The 25,345-nt window shown below is 35.6% G+C and overlaps 1 protein-coding gene across 5 annotated transcripts in view; it reads right to left on the minus strand.

The window, feature by feature from the left end:
* The window catches only part of GLRB (glycine receptor beta), an 85,569-nt gene that overhangs the window by 37,724 nt on the left and 22,500 nt on the right, over window positions 1-25,345 (minus strand). For 4 of the 5 annotated variants that reach the window (XM_070608814.1, XM_070608815.1, XM_070608816.1 and 1 more), the window contains exons 3-4: window positions 10,078-10,184; window positions 8,520-8,587 (exon numbers count right to left, since the gene is read on the minus strand). In XM_070608814.1, coding sequence (XP_070464915.1) covers window positions 8,520-8,587; window positions 10,078-10,184 — 175 coding nt within the window. Of the gene's footprint in view, window positions 1-6,946; window positions 7,057-8,519; window positions 8,588-10,077; window positions 10,185-25,345 lie in introns of all 5 variants that reach the window. The other variant, XM_070608818.1, reaches the window with a different exon arrangement.

The following is a 25,345-nucleotide window of genomic DNA, read 5'->3' on the forward strand; positions in this document are numbered from 1 at the left end:
AGCCAAAATGGTTTTTGAGCATCTCCTGAGCTCTTCTTGCTTTCAGCTGCACTAGTGTAAACTCAACACCCCACACGAGCTTCAAGTCTCTACTGTAATCCTTTTTAAATTTTATTTTTAGAACTCCAGAGTTATATTACAATGAGCATCACCAAAACACTGGAAATTGCTTATTTAGTTGTATCATTCTTAGTCATTATGTCTTACCATTTCATTATGAAAGGGCTTCAAAGACGTTTGCCTATTAGTTAGGTAACTATGTACTAGTATAGTTCAAGTTGCAGCAAGCTCATATATCTTTGAAGAATGTTTTAAAATTTTACAAGTTAAATTAATAGTTTGAGTTCAACATTCATTAAAAGATAAAAGCTCATTCATTAGTATGCTTTGGTTAACGTTTTATCAGCATTTCTATATAATTGCTAGTTATTGGCGTTCAAATGCTCTATATTAAGATAAGTATCTTTGAAACCTATTTATTTCCATTTTCAATTACTCAATCACAATAATTATAGCTCTATCATTTATTTTGCAATGAACAAATTCCCATCAGAAACAGACTTCTTTTATCAGTGGGAAATGACTTAATTGTTTTTAAAGAATTTGGTGACAAATACTATTCATTGTTCATTCCAAATAGCACACTATTAGTCATTCTCTGGAAAATGGATGTTCTCCAAAATTTTCAGTACCAATTAATACCCAAATTAAACAATTTCTTCAATGCAATAAAACATTTCACAACAAGACATTAAAACTGGTTAGGTTTCTGTGCTGGTCCCATGGCAGAGTGGTTAAGTTTGTGAGCTCCGCTTTGGCAGCCCAAGGTTCGTCAGTTTGGATCAAGCCATGCTGTGGCGGCATCCCACATAGAAGAACTAGAATAACCTGCAACAAGGATATACAACTATGTACTGGGCCTTTGGGGAGGAAAAAAGAAAAGGAGGAAGATTGGCAACAGATGTTAGCTCAGGGCCAATCTTCCTCAGAAAAAAACAAAACAAAACAAAAACTGGTTAGGTTTCATTAGTGATATTTTAATATTAAAAATTGTTTATGTATGTTTTGTATTGTTGTTAGGATGGCTCTTCCTAATTGTAGTTTTTACCTAACTCTCACATATGCAATCTTTAATCATTTCTTTTCTTTACATTATGATAAAAGAAATTAGCATTCAAGCAAATAAAGATCAGCTCTCATGGCATCTGGCAGCATGATAACCAAAGTTTTGTCAACAGAGCTGTTACAAGTATGGTTTGAAAAGGATTTTAATTTAGTCATTTACTGAGGTTAGAAGTTTCATGTAAGAATTTCAAGTTAACAAAATGCCAGTAAAAATTCTTACGTTATATTTTAACTATATTTCTCAATATGTTGTTTTTCTTAAATTTTTAGTTAAATATTGTTTAATGACACCTTATGAATATTTATATTTTTCTAGACCTACACCAATATTCCAGTTTTATTAGGAGTGCCTGCTAGGTGGTGCCCTGGTGCCACGCTAAACTATAAACCCCATAAGAGCAGCAGTGGCTGACTGGATATACAGAAAGTGCCCGACATATTTCTGTTAAATGCAGGAATGAAGAAATACTTTCTATAGCATTTTGACACGTTAGGATATTTGTCTACCATTATTCACATCAATAATTTAACTTTCCTATATCAATGGATAACAATGAAAAATTACTGGAAGGTGAAAATAAAACTTGGATATTTCTCATCCTTCCTTATTGCCTAACACAATATTCTTACTTATGATGTTTAATCACCAATGCTTCTTTACTCTTAATGTTTAATCACCAATGCTTCTGAATAATCAGCTAGGAGAAAAAAGGTAAAGAGGAAAGTATCCATGATACATTATTCTTCATTTTAGGCAGACACACTAAAAAAGTACCTTTGACAAAGAAAAGAGACATAAATACAGTATATTTTTAACTACTAAAACTATACTTCTCTTTCAAATGTCCTTATGATTAAATTTAATGAGTGAGAATTTTTAGTAGTCACTGAATAAAATTCCACTGGTTATTTTGGCATTTCCATACATGGAAAAAGTTATATACACAATCAGATAGCCCTCCAGCAGCATTTGGGAGAAAAAAGCTTATTAACAAGGGTCTGTCATCAAGTGTATCAGTTTCCTACTGCTGCTGTAACAAAATTATCAAAAACTGAGGAGCTTAAACCACCACAAATTGTCATCTTATAGTTCTAGAGTTCAGAATATTGAAATCAGTTTCACTGGGCTGAAGTCAAGGTGTCCCCAGGGCTGGTTCTGTCCAGAGGCTCTGAGGAGAGAATCCCATTCCCTCCCTTTTTTTCAGCTTCTAGAGGTCACCTGCAGTCCTGGACCCCTGCCTCTTCCTCCCATCAGTCCAAGTTCGTACTCCTTTCACCACATCTACTGCTACTGACTCTATCTTGTCTTCCTCTTATCAGGACCCTTGTGATGATACTGGGCCCACCTGGATAACCACGATAATCTCCCCCCTCTCAAGATCCTTAATTTACTCACATATCCTAAGTCTCTTTTATCACGTAAAATAACAATCACAGGCTCCGAAGATTAGGACATAGACATGTTTTAGGAACGACTATTTAGCCTACCATAAAGTACAAACCCTGACAATGGATAATGTGAGAAAATATAAACGCAAAACCATTTTAAGGTCTGTGTATCTAAGAGGCAAAATAGAAAAAATAATTGGGACAAATATGTCCAATATTCCATAATAAGTGAAACAATGCTGGAAAGCTAATAACAAAAGCAACAAAATATAAAGAATAGTAAACTAAGACAAATTTTAAGGAAAGAAATTTAAGCCTCTATATAGAAGGAAATACGTAAAATAAAATTGTTTTTAAAATAACAAAGATGAGTAATTGTCAAGAACTAGAATTAAGCTCTTTTAGTTGATCCCAAATATGGCTTTTTCTCCTTGACAGGCACAGCCGTGTGGCTCAGAAAGAGCTGAAGTCTACTATTAAAACAAACAAAAAGTCTGCAGCAGAAAGGCATAGAGAGTCTGACAGGATCATGAATTGTAGTGCAATAATAAGTCAATATAATTACAAAGCATGCCCAAACCAAAGGAGGAAAATGGATTGTATAAACAAGCTTTCATTTCCATGAAAGAGCTCTTATGTAGTTCTGATGAGGTAAAGTGCTTGTGTATAGATTATTACAATAAACCATAATACTCAATTTTTCCCCCACGAGTGCAGTAGTTCACATTTTCAATTATGAAAATCCCACTGATTTAAGCCAAAGGTAAGAACTGAATGGAAAAATCAACCAATATTATAAGCACACCCATAGAGCAGATGCCACCTAGCCTCTAACAAACCATTCTTCTCACTGTTTTGAATGTTCATATTTCAGTTGCTATAAGCAGTAGCATATAAACCGATAAAATTAGAAATGACTGTTTTAGAAACTTCGAATTAGGAGGATAACATTTATTTGACAATTTTGGTGATGCTACCGTTAATGTCAGTATATATCACTTACAGTATTAGGAACAATACCTTAGAAAAATGTGAGGTCATGGAATGCAAATGAACACACAGATATGAGAAATAGGAACTAGAAAGCTATAAAATGAGATCATAAAACAAGCTGAGGGAGCATATAACCATGGGGGTGTAGAAGAGCTTAAGGAATATTAATACGACTGTCATTTTTCCTCCACTACACAATTACAGTTTGTGAATAAATGTGAGATTACTTTTATTTTAGTTTAGCTAGCAATAGTTAGCATCTGAATTAAAAAACAAATAAGCAGGAAGGAATGTTTTCCAAATCGATTAGTTAAAATTTCCTGACAGCAATGTTACTGCCCATAACCTTGATTGCTTCTTTGTTTGTTAATCAACTTTACACACTGGAGGAATGGGTTGCCCTCTCCCTTCAGAAGTTGCCCTACATCTGTCTGCCACCTGACTTGCAGCTATTCATGTTACATCCACCCCCAAGCCCTGCGTTCTACATTTTGCTTTCTGGAATAAGCAACCGTCAGTTGAGGCAGAAAGGTGTGAACTGGAGAGGAAAGTGTTGGGCAATATTCAAGCTTCCCAAATTTTAGAACTTCCTTTATTTCAGCAGATCTTTGGAAGGGACATTTCTAGGGCATTATTAATAAACAGAACCACAACTGTACAGTTGGGCTGCTAATAAACTTATAAATGGTTTGTTTTCTTTAGCATTTTTCTTTAGGATTAGATTCTATTGTGGAAATACTACATTAATTTGCAATTGCATGACAACCTAAGAGTCACCATCACAGTGAGTTACTATGCCAGACAAAATACTGTTGCTTTGCTTCTGTAATTTTTTCTCTCTTCTTAGGGTATAAACACATCAAGTACACAAGAGATTCAAGCACCAGCCTGTCTGATATCACAACTCACACACTGTCCACCATATTGTTTCCATGAACACATATCCTGTATTTAGACAAATATAATGCTTTCTGCTTTCCCAGCCTCTTGTTTTGGAGGGCTTTTTTGTTTGTTTTTAAGAAATATTCTCTCTGGCTATTATCAAAAGGACAAGAGATAACAAATGCCAGTGAGAATATGGAGAAAAGGAAAGCATTGTACACCATTAGTGGAAATGCAAACTGGTAGAGCCACTATGGAAAACAGTATGGAGGTTCCTTAAGGAATTAAAAATAGCACTACCATATGATCCAGCAATCCTGCTCTGGGTATATACCCAAAGGAAACAAAATCATTATCCAGAAGAGGTATTCCATGTTGCCTGCAGCATTATTCACAATAGCCAAAGTATGGAAACAATCTAAGTGTCTATCAGTGAATGAATGGGTCAAGAAAATGTGGTATATCTAATGGAAGAGTATTCAGCCTTAAAAAAGAAGGAAATTCTATTTGCAACAACATGGATGAAACTGGAGGGCATTATGCTAAGTAAAATGAGCCAAACAGAGAAAGACAAATACTTCATGGTATCACTTATATGTGGAATCTTAAAAAAACAAAAGTTGAATTCACAGAAACAGAGAGTGGGAAAGTGATTGTTAGGGACATTGGGAGAGCGTAGTAAAAGGTACACACGTTCAGTTATAAGACGAATAAGGTCTGAGGATCTAATGGATAACATGGCGACTATAGTTAATAATACTGTATTGTATGAGTGAAATTTGCAAAGAGAGAACAACTTAAATGTTCTCACCAAAAAAAAGATAAACATGTGAAGTGATGGATGTGTTAATTAACTTGATCGGGAAAATCCTTTCACAATGTAGATATATATCAGATCATTACGTACACTCTAAATATCTTACAAATTCATTTGTCAATTATACCTAAATAAAGCTGAAAAAAATAAAGTAGGCCCATTCCAGGTGATTGGAAGGAAAAAAACCAATATCCTCTCATAATATAACTCCTATCCATACATGCACACCCTTTTAATCACCCTCCTGAGTCATCACTATTATTTCTGACCAGTATTTGTAACAGATAATGAAGAACAAGTTTTTTCTTAGATCCATTTTTTTCCTTAGAAGACATCTTAATGCTATCTTTATATCTACAGCAGTTTGTGCCTTTCCTAACTATTAAGCAATGAGGTATTAGGGCATTTGCTAAGGAAAAGACTGAGCAAATCTATAAAATATGACAGCCTCAGAAGACATGTCTATAAAACTCTTTATAGGGATGTACAAAATAAATATTGCTGAAAGCAAAAATTAATAATTATGATAAAGTAGAATATTTAAGTCTATTTGATGATTATAGTTCTAATTCTGAACTTTTTGGCTGTGTCTGCACAACACAAAGTGGAAGGCAGATTGGTTTCCATCCATGTTATTTCAGCAAAAGAAACAGAAAATATAAATAATGGGCTCCTCTGGATAAAGGTCTTCAAAATTTCCAAAATTAACACTCTACAATAATAACATTATTCAATCTGTTATTTAACCAAATAAATGTTCAACACACGGATCTCTTGTTTAAATTTGTTCTGCCAATTGTTTTAGGCTACTTTGACTCACTTTGTGCCAGGCAAATAGCAGAATTTATTTGTTCATTTATTCAATCAATATTAGCTAATATAAGAAATTATTGGGGGCCAGCCCCACGGCTGAGTGGTTAAAGTTCAGCATGCTCTGCTTCAGCCACCCAGGTTTGCAGGTTCGGATCCCAGGTGCTGACCTACTCCACTCATCAGCCATGCTATGGAGGCATCCCACATACAAAATAGATGAAGACTAGCATAGGTGTTAGCTCAGGGCTAATCTTCCTCAAGCAAAACAAGAGGAAGATTGGTAACAGAGGTTAGATCAGGGCAAATCTTCCTCACGCTCCCCCCCAAAAAAGAAATTATTTATTTATGTATTCACTATTTATCGAGTGTCTTTTGTCTTCTGTATTTTACGAAAAATGAAGACATAGGACACATTATTCCTGATTTTAAGAGGTTTAGAGTCCATTCAAGAATAAGAAAAATACAAACAATAATTGTTTAATTACAGGAAAGAAGCTACCAGATTTAAGTAACAAACAAATGATAGAGATGAAAGATCTAGATTGAAAAGAGGGCACCAAGTGAGTCAGACTAGCCATAAAAGGTGCTGATTAGAAGATAAGAGATCAAGCTCAGGGATCAATAGTAGAGGCAAAGACTCCATGATGAGAATTAGTTGAATCTGGTCCCTGCAATAAGTACTCTGTGCTAGCTTCTGCAATGAGTCTGTGCAGGAGAGCAGCAGCAGATTATGTTAGAATTTATTAAATATTTGATCATAATCCTCAAATAATCTGTAAGAAAGTTCTTCCTTTTCTAACATCCTTCCCCTCAGGTGTTTTCAACTTGATACAATCACGTAACTACTGATGGGACCTAGAGAAGTTTAGGGTCTGATATTTGGAAGGCATTCAGTGTTTATTAAATAGATACATTAAGGATACTTACTGAGCTAAGACACATGTGTAGCCTTTATGCAAATGAGAAAATAACATCCTTGCATTAGTTGTCCTAAAATGCAAGATAGAGTTGGGGCTGTTTCCAACGGGCTGTCACATCTTGATAGCGGTGTTTGAGGATTAGTGTAGCGGGGCCATGAAAGATAAAACAGGGTACAGAGAAGAGCGCAGAGAGCAAACAGAGTCCCTTAAAGTTTCACCTTGAGAAAAATGGCATCCCTTACTCTTGCAAAGTGAAGTGCTGAGAAAGACTAATTAAATTTTTAATTAATGAGTGCTACACTTGTCTCTTGAGTGATATATGGTAGTCTATATTTTACTTCTGAGCTGTCTTCTAATGATCTATCCTGTATGTCTCTGTTCCTTAGGTGAACCGAAAGTCACTGGAAGTGAATTTTGGACTTTATTCCAAAATCATCTTTTAAATAATTCTCTAAAAATATCTACGCATTGTCTAAGAAAATCAATTAATCGGGCTAAATACATGGTTTTATAAAAAAATAAATAACATTCTCACCACAATTAGATACAAAAATAGGTGTCACAACTTAAATGCAATATAAAATTGCTTTTATAACACACTGCTGTTACTAGGAATAAAAGAATAAATATTTTAAATCATTTTTTCTCTAGTCTGAGGTATTCCCTGAAAAATTATACTGTGCTTCAAGCATTCATTAGTAGGCTTTCAATTCAAACGTTGTACAATTACTTAAGAAAAACATAAGTATCTCAAAAAAAAGAAAAAGAAAAAAACTTGGACCTTCCTTCTCCTACCTAAAGTACCATTTCAGTATGTGGTTTTTCAAAAAGGGCACAAATCTAATATTGTGAAACATCAAAAAGCAACTAGACTTTATCGAAAGTCTTTCGAGAAGCTGAGGCACAATTATGTCACACATCACTCAGGAAATCTACCGATCACACTTCACAGCCATCTTAAACTCCAGCTCATCCTGGAGAGCAGCCACTCTCCAAATCTTTCTTTTCCACTTTTTTCAAGACAGGAGGCTGTCTGTACCCCTTCTCACTCTTCCTTCCCCTTTCTCCTTGTTACATATCTTTTCAGGGAGCTCTGCTGCCCTATTTTATGAAAATCAATTTTGCTTTTTACATTTCTCTTCTCCACACATCACAAAATTAGCCCAACCAAGAAAACAAAAATTCTCCTCAGGAAACTGGAAGAAAAAAACCTGTGAACATTTAAATATTTTTGAATGCTCATACATATAAGCATATTAGGGAAAAAAATGTTGCTCTAGAGTAGTCATCATATAAAACCTTTTTCCAGGTGGTATCCAAGTTGTTGTTCAGGGTGAGTATATTAATTCTTCCAAGTCCGTAAGTATTAACGCAGTATTAAAGTTAAATTTGAATTGCAAAATTACATAGGCACTGAAATCACTGATTTAACAAAACCTTGGAATGTGGATATTTTATACTAGGAGAGAGCATGCATTTTTCCTTAGAGTTATTCCTTATTTTTCAGTTTTAATGTTACTTTCACTACCCTCTAGTTAAAATTTTGATAATTAAAAATATTAAGTTAATTGTAATCTTACCATTGTTGTCTCTTGAATGGATCCAAAGCTGTTGATAAAAATGTTGACTACCACATCAACAGGAATGCCTATGAATAAAAATTAAGGATTTATTTAGTAGCTTTAAAAATTTGGTCAGAATCTTCATATTTTTATGGTTTATGCATTTCATTTTTATATTATTTTCCAATCCACAAGATATAAAATTATAAATCTATGCTCTCAGTATACCACGTTCACAACTGCTAGTAACTTATTTTTCTAAGTAGGGATCACAACGCAAATCAAAAATGAGTTGTATTTCATGTTATTTATTCAGAAATATTTATCTCAAATTGTAGAGATTCTGGGAAAATACATTTACCTTTTAAAAAATTTTAAATTGGGCTGATGCATTTACTTTAAGAAAACGTACACTACTCTTTTAAAAACATCATTTAAAAATATGGTCTAATTTTTTGCATTTTTATAATCATTTCAAATTCTTACTTTAATTGGTAAAGCAGTATTCAATACATTTTACTTCCAATTACTTTACTTAGATTTTTAATTCACGAAAATGCGAAGTTAATCAGACATATAACAGAGTCATTATAAAGATTTTTGCCTGACCTGTTGGAAAATAATTTGAAAGTTCATGGAGTGAGAACTAAGGTATAATGTTGCAAATTTCTTTCTTGCTTTTCTTTTTTTTTCTTTACTCATTGTGGGCTGCTGGTTGGGCTAACAAAGGAAAAATGTGAATTTAGCCTTTTAGCCACATAACCACTGACTGATGAAAACCAGGTGGTGAATCAATATACGGTAGACATGTGACAACTCAGACCAGGGCTGTTGTTGAAAGTAACTGAATCGGTTCTGGTAATGAACAAAATCCCTGTTTTTACAACATAGTTGTATAACTTCAGTTGACTAGAAGCAGCTGCAGACTTTTTTTCTTCTTTAAAGGATAAAAAAAAAATCCAGCCTTACAATGTTAAGCTGATCTACCTTAATACTTGTCCTTAACCAGCAACAAGGATTACAGTTTTTTAGAGGAGATTTTTTTCATAAAACTTTTCCTAACTCATCAAGAGGATGAAAAAAAAGAAAGAAAAACAAAAAGTTTGTACAGCTATACAATCTTCTCATGACTTTTATTGTCAAGTGTGGTCTTGGTTCTCAAAAGATGTGTTAAACGGTATCTATCCTTAAATGAGTACATCGACATTCTCCTACAAACTATGACTGTGGTGTCTGTGAATGAAAGCCAGATCTGTATCCAGAGCCTGAATTTTAAATTACTAAGGTTAAGAATACTAAGTACTTAGAACACTCATTACAGAGTTTAGCCTATTAATTCACAACATGCCTTTAAAAAAGAAAAAACTGGAAACCATATAAAACTATTAGAACTAATATTTTGCTTATCTTTGAACATTTTTTGGCCTTACATTGCTCTGATCTAAGCACATTACAGGACAGTAGATGTCAATTTGAAATACTACTATTTTAAACATCACAAATAAATAATTTTATACAGATAAAGTTAATTTTTAAATGCAAAGAATGAAGATATTTGGAGGAGGGAGAAACAAACCTTTGAAATTTGGTCTGATCCTGGGATCATAACTGACCAGTAGCCTATTCAAGATATTGCTAGTGGAGTTGGCGGGTACTCGTGCAAGGTCCTCTGCAGACTGCTGGCTGTAAGAGAAAAAGCAATACAAAACCTTGATAAGCATTTAAAAATAGCAAGCCACAGGAATGGGTGATTTTCATCAGAGAAAAGACTTTGCTTTTTGATACAAATCCACCAGTATACATGGTTTTTCCAAATAGAAGCAAATGAAAAATAGTAGACATTGTCAGAAGCCAAAAGATATTTGTCATAAGAAATAAAAACAAACAAAAAAGTCTTTTAGCACTTAATTTTGCCAAATGCATGAAACATTGTCGTAAATACTCCACGTTACTTTCTTTTAAATAAAATTAAGCAGACATCTTACTTGTCCTGAAGCAAGTTGCAGTCAAAATCTAGACAAGCACAAAGGAAGCACAGACAATGTGATAGCAGCAAAAGGAAAAGCAGCAAAAAATAAGTTGCAAATAATGTATAATATTAGACTTCTGCCCAAGCAAAGGAGTATGTGAATATTATAAGATGATATGGCCAGAGAGATGGTCTAAGAATTCATAAAACAATCATGCCAATGTCTATAAAATGATATTGCCCAAGAAATACACAATAAATGTTCTCCTTATTGAGTGAAATGTTAGCCCAGGAGGGGAATTGGTAAAAGAAGTTTCTCTATTATCAGATCAATCAAACAAGGAAAATACTCTACAAAGCTATAAGACACAGATACCTCTTTCTTCAACAGTGTATATATAAATTCACGTCAACTATCAAAAGGGAAAAACTGCCAGATTTTTCTATTTTTAATTAACTTTGAACAATGAATCTTGACTAAATTGGTAGTTGCTTGAGTGCACATAAAAAAAAAAACACTTCCTTGGAAGCCAATGGAAAATGTTTTGTTGTTTACTGTTTGTTTGGATTTGTTTTGCCACTCATAAAGTGTTATTATATAATCAATTTCCAATACAAAAAAAATCCATGATAATCACAAGGAAGATTAAAACTATCCTTGGAGCATCTAGCACTGTTTATTCTGTATTGATGTGGTAAAAGTATTAATTTCATAAATAATATTAATTTATATGACATTGATTTATTAAAACATATTAAATTAATGATATTAATTAAATTATAAGCATTAAATTAAATGATATTAATTTATATGAAGCAAACTTAGATGTAATGGGCATGGCTTTGCTTTGAAATCCCAGCTTTTACCTGCCAGGCAATTCTATTCTGAGTTAATTATCATACAATCTGCACATAGGATACAACCATTACAGGTGAAATCTGACAGATATTAAGAAGTTTATGAAAACAATAAAAATACTACGAATTGATACAGACAAGCTTTTCAAGTAGATATCATGCAGAGTCCAAAACATTAAAGAAAAAAATGAAAATCAATTAGTAAAACCTCCCAAAGTTGCCGAAGATTATAAAGATTTTTTGAATTGCTTCTCATGGCCTTATCAGCTCTGATGTCACAGCTGCAGGGGCTTGGGGACTGGTAACGAGATTTTCCATTTCACTGCAGGTAAAATCATAACCTCCTTAGAGCCAACTGTCATCCCTTATCAAAAGACAGAAATCTCTAAAGAGAATGAGGGTATGTGGGAAAATTGGATATTAGGATGCAAATTAGTATTCAAGCACATCTACAAGTTTTTGCATTCAAGGGAGGAAAACAGAATTGATTGGTTATAAAATACACTTGTACTGAATCAATTAAGGACTGTTATTACTGTGTTTCTTGACATAAAATCCCTCACAAGTACATTCCCTCTAAGCAATGAAATGACTAGACAACATAAAGACAATTAACACTAATTTCTGTAGTAGAGAACTTTCCAGACTAATTTTTTTCTTCCAGCTGTGAAGGGTGGTGGAATATGTCATCCTATAATACGCCTCTTTGGCATAAAGATTATTTCAAGCTAAAGGCTCTTGAAAAACAGCAAATGCAGAGAGTGGCTTTCTCTGAACTATTCTTATCTGCCTACAGACAGATCCTCCAAAACAAGCTCGATTGTCATAAATCTGCTCCCTGGGAGTTTCATTGACTAGGGAAGATTGACTTATATCACAGGACAGGACACTGGAAGTGAACACCACACCCAGACATTTAGTCACAAACTATTATACCTCCCATCTATTCCTCTAAGGGCCCAATTGTCTTTCCTAAAAATCATTTACTCTCCCTTTAAAGACATACATCCCTCCTACTTTTCACCTGTTAAGATGGTACATAAACTCTTAAATCTCACCACTCTTTTGGGTATTTACTTACAGCTATAAATTCAGTCAATCAAAACTCATATTCTAGCCTTTCTAACTCACCACCAAATTTTGTCCTTCCTCCATTCACTGGTTCCGAATCAGTCCCCCTGCCTGGAATGCTGTAACTTCCACTCCTCATTGTGCTAATCTAAACCCAACCTGTCCTTTCAGATTACCTTTCTAAAATATGGCCTCAATCATCCCAGTTTACCCTAATGAACAGAAACTGATAAATATGCTGTTTGGCAATTATTCTGTAGCTTTTTTTCATATCCATGTGCATATTACCAACTAGACTGAATGCAGACAGTATGAGTCTTGACGAAATCCTGGCTTCTCTATTTTTGTAATTCCCTATCCTGCTTGTATAGTATTAAATACACATTGCTTCAAGCACTTGGCCATGTGCTGGCTTGTCTAAGTTGACTTCAGCTCAGGGTGACTGTGTGTGCTATCAAGGTAGCAGTTCCACATGTCATTTCCAGATGAAGAAGAGCATTTATTCCTGACATGTCCTCTTATAAGAAAGGACTTGTTTTCCACCAGAATTTTCCCAGCGTTGGTCTTTGGTGAACCAATCACTAGCAAGGAGGAAGAAACAATCATGATTGGCCCACATCTGGTACGGAATAGATATTGGGGAATCAACCATCATGTCCATTACATTCTTTCATTTGATTATCAGTCTCAGTTGGTTAAACAGGAGAGATATTAACCACACAGAGAACTGTTTTTCAGTGGAGAGATGGAGAAAAACCAGACTGGTAGAAGAGTGAGCAGTGGGTGAGTAAATGGAACAATAGCGTACATGGTATATGCAGAAACCAAGACAGAGCAGGGTTAAAAGATCTTTCTAAGGCAGGAAAGAATGAAACTTAGTAATCCTGGTCCTGGTTATCATTTCACAATAAGCCTGCCATAATGGAAATGGAGTAGTATCTATCTTCTTATCCATTCATATATTGCTTTAGGATATATATCTTTCTCTCCTATTTTTATATATAAAACATTACACCTTAGGTTGTATTAGTCTTTGAAAATCATTAGTCCTGGAAAATCTGAATTTGCCCTTTCTTCAACTTATCAGAGTCACTCTTTCCTCTAGCCATCTCCAAATGTTAGTGTTTCTCTCCATAGTTTAGAAAGAAAATTCTTATGTGTGAACAACAAAAGTTCAATGTTAGTTGACAAAAATCTCTTGAAATAAAAAGAAGAGTATATCAAGTATGTTATAGCCCCTTTTCTTTTATTCTCATTTGTGTCAATATATATTTTCATGTCCCTGCTGCAAGCAACCTGAGAGAATATTTAATCAACACTTCACTTCCTTTATATTAGAAATCCAAAGACATTTTAAAATTTAACTGAAATCTCTTGTGGTTTATATCCACATGCACGAATTCCAGGATTTTTTTCAACCTCAAAAAAATATAGAAATCCTTTTTTTAGCTTAGTCAATACAAAAATAACATTGAAGTCATCTCTACACATTAAAATATATTTTGAGAGCCTGATAGCTATGCCACTTTCTTTGAAAGAGCTGAAACAATTTGCATGTGCTTATTTTCCTATGTCTGCACTTTACTACATATAACCTTATAATTTGGAAAGTGAACAGTATTATTTACAGAAAATAAGCAGAAATAAGATGAGTTAAATGATTTTAATTAAGTTACACACTTAACGCCTATTTCATTATTAGAGTTTTCATAGTCTGAATCTCAGTCCAATGCTTTATCCATTTGACTATGCCATTTTGTTTTATTTCAAGAAATCTATCAACAATTCTGATATTATTGCAAAACAAGATTTATTTCATGGAAATATGATATTAATTTAAGAAAATAACTTATTCTACTCAGGCAAAGTGATCAAATGACTAGAGAAAATAATGCTTTATATCAAAAGCCTTTTTACAACTAGTCCTCTTTTGTTCCTTTGCCTAAACTTGAACTGATGTCATTACTAATATGTAAAGTTATGCAAGGAATGTATCAGGCTGTATAGCGATATGATGTAATGTTTTCCAACACTAGAGAAAAAATTCAGTAATTTCTTTCCAAAGAGGGATACTCAGTTTTCCATTAACTGTAGAACGTTCTTATTCTTACATGACCCTTTAGTGACCACACTGCACAGTTCCATTTCAAAACTGGTGTATACGAGCATATTGTCTTAATCCTCTCCTTCAAACCAGGAATCGGACTCCAAAAGGATTGTTTCATATTTCTATAGAGTTATAAACACAATGACAATGGTCAAAGGTCTTCTCAGACTTGAATGGCATATGCTCGCCTGAGTAATCTCAGCGTGGGAGCTGCAAAGTCTTCAGCTGGACATCAACTGAAGTAAGAACAAAGCAGCAAGGAAAGAACAAGGGATGTAAAATGCGTAGGATGTATTATTTCTCTTCTTTACTCTAGGGCAGTGATTCTTTACCTCTTCTTTAGGTCACAGACACTGCTGAGAATCTGATAAAGGCTCTGTTCTTCCCTGAAAAAATGCACATAAAGTTTGCAGTGCTGAGGGTTCCTAGGCTTGTGGTCCACAGGTTAAGAAACCTTCCTTCATGGAAACAAATGCTGTCATTCTCATCTAGAGTGACATAAGAAAAGATTAAAAAAAAAATACGTATCTTGTGAGTGACAGAAAGTAAGCTCAAAAAACAATAAATAATGGGGGACCAGCCCAGTGGCGCAGCAGTTAAGTTCACACGTTCCACTTCGGCAGCCCAGGGTTCGATGGTTCAGATCCCAGGTGTGGACCTATGTACCGCTTATCAAGCCATACTGTGGCAGGTGTCCCAAATATAAAGTAGAGGAAGATGGGCACGGATGTTAGCTCAGAGTCAGTCTTCCTCAGCAAAAAGAGGACGATCGGTGGCAGATGTTAGCTCAGGGCTAATCTTCCTCAAAAATAAATAAATAATGGGATTATGTCAAAGGGACACAGGAGCCAACTGAAAGAGCTCCCCATAGCCAAATCTAGAATGATTTGAGCAATAAAATAAAGTAGTATTGGGTTATAATTCAGAGTACAAAATAAAAATCCATGATTCCGTACAAATATAAATAAATGATTGATTGAATAAACAAATAAGTGGTACAGAACAGACAAATCTCCCATGTGGAATTCTAAATAACTGGTGTAGATCTGCTCTCAAATGATGGAGCTTAACTCCCCAATCCTTAGTGTGGAGCTGTGCTTAGTGACTTCCTTCCAAAAAGTATAGTATGGAAAAGGAGAAAAAGGAGAAGTTTTTACCTGCCAAGTACTACCTCAGCCAGGTGACTAAGGTTAATCTCTATAGTGATAAGTCATATTGATTCCATGTACCTTCAATAAGGTGATGAGAATGGCATTTTTAAACCCGTATTATTCCTCCTCAAAACACATAATCTCAAGACTAATCATGAAAAAAAATCAGACAAATCCCTATGGAGTGATATTCCACAAAATACCTAATACTCCTCAAAACTCTTATGATCATGAAAAACAAAGTAAGTCTGAGAACTGTCACAGCCAAGAGGAGCCTAAGGAGACACGACACTAGATGTAATGTACTATCCTGAATGGGATCCTGGAGCAGAAAAAGGACATTAGGTAAAAATGAAGGACATCTGAACAAGGTATAGACTTAAGTTAGTAACAATGTGTCAATCTTGGCTGTTTCATTATAAAATATGTACCATACTAATATAAGATGTTAATAATAAGGAAAGTAGGTACAGGGTATTGGGAACTCTGTAGTGTTTTGGAAATTTTTCTATGAATTTAAAACTGTTCTAAAATTAAAAGGTTGAGGAAAAAAAGAGGACAGGGCCAAAGACTGGACCGATACATCATCAAAGAAAATATATGGATGGCAAATAAGCATCTGAAAGGAGCTCCACATCATAAGTCATCAGGGAAAAGCAAATTAAAACAAAAATAAGATACTACCGCACGTCCATTAGAATGGTCAAAATCCAGGACACCGGCAACATCAAATGCTGGCGAGAATGTGGAACAATAGGAACTCTCATTCATTGCTGGTGAGAACTTGAAATGGTACAGCCACTTTGGAAGACAGCGGTGGTTTCTTACAAAATGAAATATACTCTTACTATATGATCCACTAATAGTGCTCCATGGTCTTTACCCAAAGGAGATGAAAACTTATGTCCACACAAAACCTGCACAGGATGGTTTATAGCAGCTTTACCCATAATTGCCAAAACTTGGAAGCAATCCAGATATCCTTCAGAAGGTGAATGGATAAACTGTGGTATATCCAGACAGTGGAATATTCTTCAGCATTAAAAAGAAATGATCTGTCAAGCAATGAAAAGCTATGGAGAAAACTGATATGCATATTTGTAAGTGAAAGAAGCCAATCTGAAAATGCTACATACTGTATAGTTCCAACTATATGACATTGTGGAAAATGCAAAACTATGGAGACAGTTAAAAAACCAGTGGTTGCCAGGGTTTGAAGGTGGAGTATAGAGGATTTCAGGGCAGTGAAAATACTCTGTATGATACAATAATGATGGATACATGTCATTATACATTTGTCCAAATCCATAGAATGTTCAACATCAAGAGTGAATCCTAGGGGCTGGCCCCGTGGCCAAGTGGTTAAGTCCACGCGCTCCGCTGCGGTGGCCCAGGGTTTCACCAGTTCGGATCCTGGGCGAGGACATGGCACTGCTCGTCAGGCCACGTTGAGGTGGTGTCCCACATGACACATCTAGAAGGATGTGCAACTAAGATTTACAACTATGTACCGGGGGGATTTGGGGAGATAAAACCGAAAAAAAAAAAAAAGAATGAATCCTAAGTAAATTATAGATTTTGGGTGATTACAATGTGTCAATGTAGGTTCATCAATTGTAACAAATGTACCATTCTGGGGGGCATGTTGATAATGGGAGAGGCTATGCCATTGTAGGGGCAGGGGGTACATGGGAAATCTCTGCACTTTCCTCTCAATTTTGCTGTGAATCTAAAACTTCTCCGAAAAAATAAAGTAAAAACAAGAGCAGGAGAGAAGCTAAAAGATTCATGAGAGGCAATCTCACTCTCTTATTCCAAAATCCACAGCCTTAACTGGAGGCAAACTGTGTATACGATCATATAGAACTGACATTTTGATCAGACAGTAAGGCTGGGGATTATGAAAAAACACGGCTACAAGTTTGTACATGTCAACTTACTAAAAGGGCAGTATCCCATTTTCATCTACATAGAAGAATCTTTAGTTAGATAATCAGCCAGATACACACACAAAGACAAACACTTCGTATATTCAGGTAATAAATTAAGTCAGTAGTTAATTTAGGAATCTAGATGATTATGGAATTATTACAGAATATTTTCATTTGTTTTGTATTTGCCTAACTATAGTATAATTTATAACCTCTCTTGACAGCTTCTGTATTTTTTTTCCAGTCTGTTTTTCCAGATCAAAGTGTGAACAGAAGGCTTATAAATACATACAAGATTAGGTGAGTTTAATTAGTTTATATTTATTTGAAAAGAGTGTGTTTATGGGTATATGTGTATGTGTGTGGCAAAGTCTGTCAGATTATAATAGGCCAAGAATCGTAATTAAGAATAGTGTTCCACAAAATTCATTTTATTAATCCCCCCAATTGGGCTTAAGGAACTGGATCCCATGGAAACATCTTCAAATGTTGTCTATCTTTACTATGCAATTACATCATCCATAGCCCAAATAAAAATATTTTTCACAAAGTAGAAACATCTATTTGGAGAGATGCTGGATTTTGGAAATTAGCAATTTCCAAATGTCATCAAAGGCTATGGTCTTTTTTAACTTCATATCACATGTGAGATTACCCATCCTAGGAATACTCAAGTATCTCCTATTTATATGGTATGTTTCTCAAACAGTGTAAGACACTCTACATTCTCATTACTTCTCATTGGTTTACTAATTTGTTACAAACCTCATGACATAAGGAATTAAACTTAAACCTCAATCCAAACCAAACATTTACTGTGCAATTACTTTCCACACTATACAGAAACAGTATTACATCCTGGCCCAACAAATAAGAATCCATAGTTACACCTCTAACTCTGCTACTGACTATAACTGGAACAGTGCTTATCTTTCCTCACTTTTCTACACATAGCATAAATATAAAATGTTTCCTTTCTAGCCTAATAGAAATGGTAATACGATAAACCCCACACTCACACACACATCATAAAGTTGAGTTAAGTGTGGGTATAATTAAGACACACTTGTCTATGAGTCAAGAGACTGGTGTTCTAGCCCCAGAGAGACTGTAAGATTCCCACACGATACTGGGCAAATCACTCACCCTCTCTGAACCTCTGTATACTCACCTGTCAATCAAAGGTTTACATGAGATGGTCTCTAAGATCCCATTGCAGGGATAATCCGGTTCTACCTGTAGTGGATGCTGTGGTGCTGCATCCCTCAGAGGCCCCTTCAGAACTGAGGCTGCTGCCAGGGATGTTGGCTGCCTAAGGTTCTAAGCAGGATCTCTTCTGGAATAATCTTCAGCTGAAGGAGGATGTCTTGCCCTGGAGGCAACCCACATCCAGAGACTTTGATATGGGGATACAGAGGTCTCCAAATCCCTTTCTACTAATTGAGACAACTCTGAAAGGCCATCCCAGCTTCAGAGCTCCCTGTGGCATCAATTAAGGCCTCAGTTGCAACTGCATTGTTCCTGTGTTTGAATCTGCTTTTCTCACCCCTACGAGGTCTTGTTTCAAAAGCAATCCCTTTCTGCAAGTAAATCTTCATCTTGGAGGCTGTCTCTAAGAGAACTCAACTTGCAACATCAACTAAATAACAAGATTCCTTAAAGAGCAAAAGCTTAACCAATCATGCAACTACCAATATGCTAAATTTCTCTTTTACTTTACTCATTCCTGAATTCATTTAAGAAAGTTCTTGAGCATTTACTACGTGCCATGCACAGTGCACTGTGCAGGTTGCGCATTTAAGAAGCAAACACAAACGTTGGTTATTCTGATATAAAAGTAGTATTTAAGGCCGTGGGTTCAGATGAATTTGTCTAGTGATTCTCAGCCTTGGCTGTGCATTGGAATCACCTGAGGAGCTCTGCAAACTACTGATGCCCAGCCCTACTACCCTCCTCCAGGTTTAATCAGTTTGGGATGAGGCCCAGGCATCAGGATTTTAAAAGCTCCTCAGATGTCTTGAATGGTCAGACCAATCACTTGTTAGAAAAGAGAGTTTACAGTGAGAAAAGGACATGGAATCGAAACATGAGGAACTCCAATATTCAGTGAGCAGATGGAGGAAGACAAGCCAACAATTAAGACAAAGAATACACAGCTCAAGGGGAAGGAGGAAATCCAGAAGTGTGTGGTGTCAACAGAACTCAGGGATAGAGTATTTTATGGAAGGGTTGGTTAACAGGATCGAAAGCCACTGAGAGGTTAAGGTGAGGACTGAAAACTCTCCATGGGATTTAGCAAAAGGGAAGGCTATTTTTCAGCTGAGAAAGAGACAGAAGCCAGACTGGATTGGAGAGGCTAGTGAGTGGTAGGCGAGGAAATGGAATGAGGAGTACCTCTACTGAAAAGTGTGACTAGGACTGACTTCAGCAAGATGGAATAGGGAGCTCTGGCCTCTCCTTCCCCTCATGGACACACAGACTCAATGGCAATGCATGGATCAATTCCCTTTGTCAAAAATCCAGAAACTAACGAGAGGCTTCTACACTCGACCAGCCACGATGAAACAGCAGGAAAAGTGGAGAACACTCTCGCCATAATCGCCAGCCCTAGGGGCAGCACAGCACAGACCATCCAGAAGGAACCCTCAGCTCCCAGCCTCTCTCTGAGGAGGGAAAGAGTCAGACTGCACATCTAACAGCTCACTGCTACCCTAAGGACTGGCTTCTACCTCGCCTGTCTTGGAGAAACAAGGGGGCATACATTAGTCCCCTGGGGACTACAGAGAACAAAGCAGCAGCTGGAACAACCAGCATTCACCACAGCCACCTCCCCTGGCCATCAACTCAGGACAGGGTGATTGGGCTATAAACCCCAGCTCCTTCCTATATCTGCACTCCCACGTCACTGCAGGACTATTCACAATAGCCACGGTGTGGAAAAAACCTAAATATCCATTGACAGATGCATGGAGACAAAAAACGTAGTATATGCATACAAGGGAATAGTATTCAGCCATGAAAAAGAAAGGAATTCTGCAATATGCAACAACATGAATGAACCTGGAGGACATTATGCTAAGTGAAATAAGCCAGTGACAGAAGCACAAATATGGCCTGATTCCACTTATATGAGGTATCTAAAATAGGCAAACTCATAGAAGCAAAGGAAAAAATAGTGGTTGGCTGGAGTGAGGGGGCAATGGAAAGTTACTAATCAACAGGTAAAAAATTTTAGTTATGCAAGATGAATATGTTCTAGAGATCTGCTGTAAAACATTGTGCCTACAGATAACATTACTGTATTGTACATTTAAAAATCTGTTAAGAGGGTAGATCTCATGTTAAGTGTTCTTATCACAGTAAATAAAAACAAAAAATTTAAATACAATTTCAACAACAACCACCTCAAAAAGAAATTCCATACTGTATGTATATGAAGTTTTAACTAAGTGATTGGTCAATTTAATATAGAAAAACATCAGTCAAATTACAAATTAGTTTCCTTCTTTTTTTTTTTTTACTGAACCAAATGGCTGATGATTTAAACTATTTGCATAGCTATCACTTGGAAATAAAATTCGATTTCTTGGTTTTCTTCTAAGGAGAATCTGGCACATGAAAAGATAGACATCAACAAGAGTAAACATCATTGGATATAACTCCTAAAAACTTCAACCTCGAAAATTCATCAAATGAATCAATTTTTTTTACTCCTCAAAAAACAAAAGTTTGACCATATGCACTCTAGAAAAGGATAGTGACAACTAGAGATAGATGTGGGTTTTAGAGACATGTTGGCATTTTTCTTTATATTAGGCTGTACTGGAAAACCTGAATATATTATAAAAGACACAGTTGAGTGCAAAAACTTGAAAAAGTTAATCCCAACTTCAGATTTCCCCCCAAAATAGGAGTCAATGAGATCTAAATCAGGGGTTAAAGAATGAGCTGTAGATGGGAGAAGGAGAGCTCCTTCCTTGTAATGAGGGAAAGGAGTAGAGCGAGATGGCAGTATAGGCAGGATTGTATGGCTGGTAGGGAAAAGTCAAGTCAGATAGATTTAGTTTCCTCCTTAAAAGTTTCAAGCTAATAATTCGGAACAACCTTCTTGTGTACTTGACAAAAAGTAAGAGTTCTTACATGAGCACCTAGAAGATAAAAAATGAAATATACTGCGCTGAATTTAAAATAATTCAGAACTTTGAAGATAACCCAAAATTCATCAGTGTGACTGATTTTGAAATATATGTTTTAAAGGTATTATGATACAGTATCCAGTACTGTTAGCAAATGATTTATGACATGATTAATATCATCTATCACATGTAATTTTCTGTATTTTGTTAACACTGTTTTTTTGGGGGAGGGGAATATTCCTTGAATGTAAATTTTCAAAAGTAGAAATTATTTCTCCCTTACAAAACTCATACTTAATAGAAGTACACATTCAGAATATACTACACATGTAGTATTCAACAAATATTTAGTGAGTCATTCACAAAATACTTAGTAAGTGTCTACTACAACCGGACATTTTCCTAAACCCGGTAAAAATATCAGCAAACAAAACATACAAAAACACCTGCTCTCATGAAGCTCAACCCATAATTCACGGAGCAACTGGCCACAGGATAGGAATTAAAAGTCCCCAGGTCCCATTCCTTCAAGAGTACTATTCAGTGCTATGGTTTGTATTAGACATGGTTTCAAATAACCATTATCCCAGGTCTAGCCACACTGATGAAAAGGTTGTTATTCCAACATCGTGGTAAATAGCTTCACTCCTAATTAGTTTGTTTGCTTTGCCTTTTTTCCTATGTGTGATTATTTTTCTTGTTTACTTTTTCACTTAAAATTTGAATACAAATTAGAAACGAAGTTGAGTCCATACTATGTCAGTGAAATCCCAGAATTTTGTATCTATAAGTGTGAAAATGGATAAGCTGATTCTAAAATTTGTATGGAAGTGCAAAGGACCTAGGATGGCCAAGGTAACACTGAAGGACAAAGCTAGAGGACCTGCAGGCATTCCACTACAGTAATAATAAAGTGTGTTACTGGCACAAGGTAAGAAGTAACAGACCAGTGGGACAGAAAAGAGAAGCAAGCAACTGATTTACAATAAAGGTACAACTGCAATTTAGTAGAGTATGGAAGTTCTTTTCAATAAATGTGCTGCATTAATTGGATATGCCTATTTTAAAAATGAGTCTTGACCATACCCCACATCATACACAAAGAATAAACTGAAGTCGATCATGGAATGAAATGTGAAACATAAAACAATAAAGCTTCTAGAAAAAAACAAAATAGACTTCATGACCTTGGAGTACAGAAAGATTTCTTAAAGAAAACACCACAGCATTAACAATAAAAGATTAATAAATCAGATTTCACTAAAAATTACTTCAGTTCATCAAAAGACATCATTGAGAAAGTGAAAATGCATAACAAAGATTGGAGAAGAAATTTGTAGTACATATATCTGACAAAGAATCCTATCTAGAATGTGTAAAGAACTTCTACATATCAATAAGAAACAGAAAACAATTTTTTACCAAAGTGAGCAAACTCTTGGAAAAGTACTTTGCAAAAAAGGATAGCTAAAAGTTCTATGTATGTATAAAAAGGTGCTCAACAACATTAATCATCAGCGTAATGAAAATGAAAATCACAATGCAATATCAGTATACCCACACCAGAGTGCTAAAGTTAAAATGACTGCTGACAATATCAAGTTTGTTTGTTTGTTTTAGGAAGGTTGGCCCTGAGCTAATATCTGTTGCCAATCTTCCTTTATTTCTTTTCTCTCCAAAGCCCCAGTACATGGTTGTATATCCTAGTTGTAAGTCCTTCTAGTTCTTCTATGTGGGACACCGCCACAGCATGGCTTGATGAGTGGTGTGTAGGTCCACGCCCAGGATCCGAACTGGTAAACACTGGGCTGATGAAGTGGAGTGTGAAAACTTAACTCCTATGCCACCTGGCCAGCCTCAATATCAAGTTTTGATGAGGATGTGGAGCAACTGGAACTCTCATACATTGATGATGGGAACGTAATTGGAAAACTGTCCGTATCTTCTAAAGTCAATATTCATACACCCTAAAATACAGAAATTTCATTCTTGAATATATGCCCAAAAGATATAAATCCTTATGTTGACCAAAATACATGTATAAAAATGTTCACAACACTTTTAATAAACCCAAGTAGTGATATCAAACTGGAAACATTATGAATGTTCATTAACAGTAATAATAGTATTACAGTCACATGCCATATAACGACGTTTCAGTCAGCAATGGGCTGTATATACCACAGTAGTCCCATAAGACTAGTACCATATAGACTAGGCGTGCAGTAGGCTATACCATCTAGGTCTGTGTAAGTACACTCTATGATGTTCACACAATGATGAAATCACTTGACATATTTCTCAGAACATATCCCTGTCATTAAAAGATGCATAACTGTAGCCCTCTATCACCACTCTTATTTAACATAGTACTGGAGGTCCTGGCCAGAGCAATTAGGCAAGAAAAAAGAATAAAAGGAATCCAGATAGGGAGGGAAGAAGTGAAACTCTCGCTGTTTGCAGATGACATGATCTTATATATAGAAAACCCCAAAGAATCCATTGGAAAACTTTTAGAAGTAATCAACAACTACAGCAAAGTTGCAGGGTATAAAATCAATTTGCATAAATCAGTAGCATTTCTATACTCTAATAACAAACTAACAGAAAAAGAACTCAAGAACACAATACCATTCACAATCGCTACAAAAAGAATAAAATACCTCGGGGTGAATTTAACTAAGGAAGTGAAAGACCTATACAATGAAAATTACAAGGCTTTTCTGAAAGAAATGGATGATGACATAAAGAGATGGAAAGACATCCCATGTACATGGATTGGAAGAATAAACATAGTTAAGATGTCCATTCTACCTAAAGCAATCTACAGATTCAATGCTATCCCAATCAGAATCCCAAGGACATTCTTTACAGAATTAGAACAAAGAATCCTAAAATTCATATGGGGCAACAAAAGACCCCGAATTGCTAAAGCAATCCTGAGAAAAAAGAACAAAACTGGAGGCATCACAATCCCTGACTTCAAAACATACTACAAAGCTACAGTAATCAAAACAGCATGGTACTGGTAGAAAAACAGTTGCACAGATCAACGGAACAGAATTGAAAGCCCAGAAATAAAACCACACATCTACGGACAGCCTATCTTTGACAAAGGAGCTGATGGCATACAATGGAGAAAAGAAAGTCTTTTCAACAAATGGTGCTGAGAAAACTGCAAAGCCACGTGTAAAAGAATCAAAATTGACCATTCTTTCTCACCATTCACCAAAATAAACTCAAAATGGATCAAAGACCTAAAGGTGAGACCTGAAACCATAAGGCTTCTAGAAGAAAACATAGGCAGTACACTCTTTGACATCAGTATTAAAAGGATCTTTTCGGACACCATGTCTTCCCAGAGAAGGGAAACAATAGAAAGAATAAACAAATGGGATTTCATCAGACTAAAGAGCTTCTTCAAGGCAAATGAAAACAGGATTGAAACAAAAAAACAACCCGCTACCTGGGAAAAAATATTCGCAAGTCATACACCTGACAAAGGCTTAATATCCATAATATATAAAGAACTCACACAACTCAACAACAAAAAAATCAAACAATCCGATCAAAAAATGGGCAGGAAACATGAAAAGACATTTCTCCAAAGAAGATATACGG

This window comes from Equus przewalskii, chromosome 2 (genome assembly GCF_037783145.1).
Source record: "Equus przewalskii isolate Varuska chromosome 2, EquPr2, whole genome shotgun sequence".
NCBI classification, from domain to species: domain Eukaryota; kingdom Metazoa; phylum Chordata; class Mammalia; order Perissodactyla; family Equidae; genus Equus; species Equus przewalskii.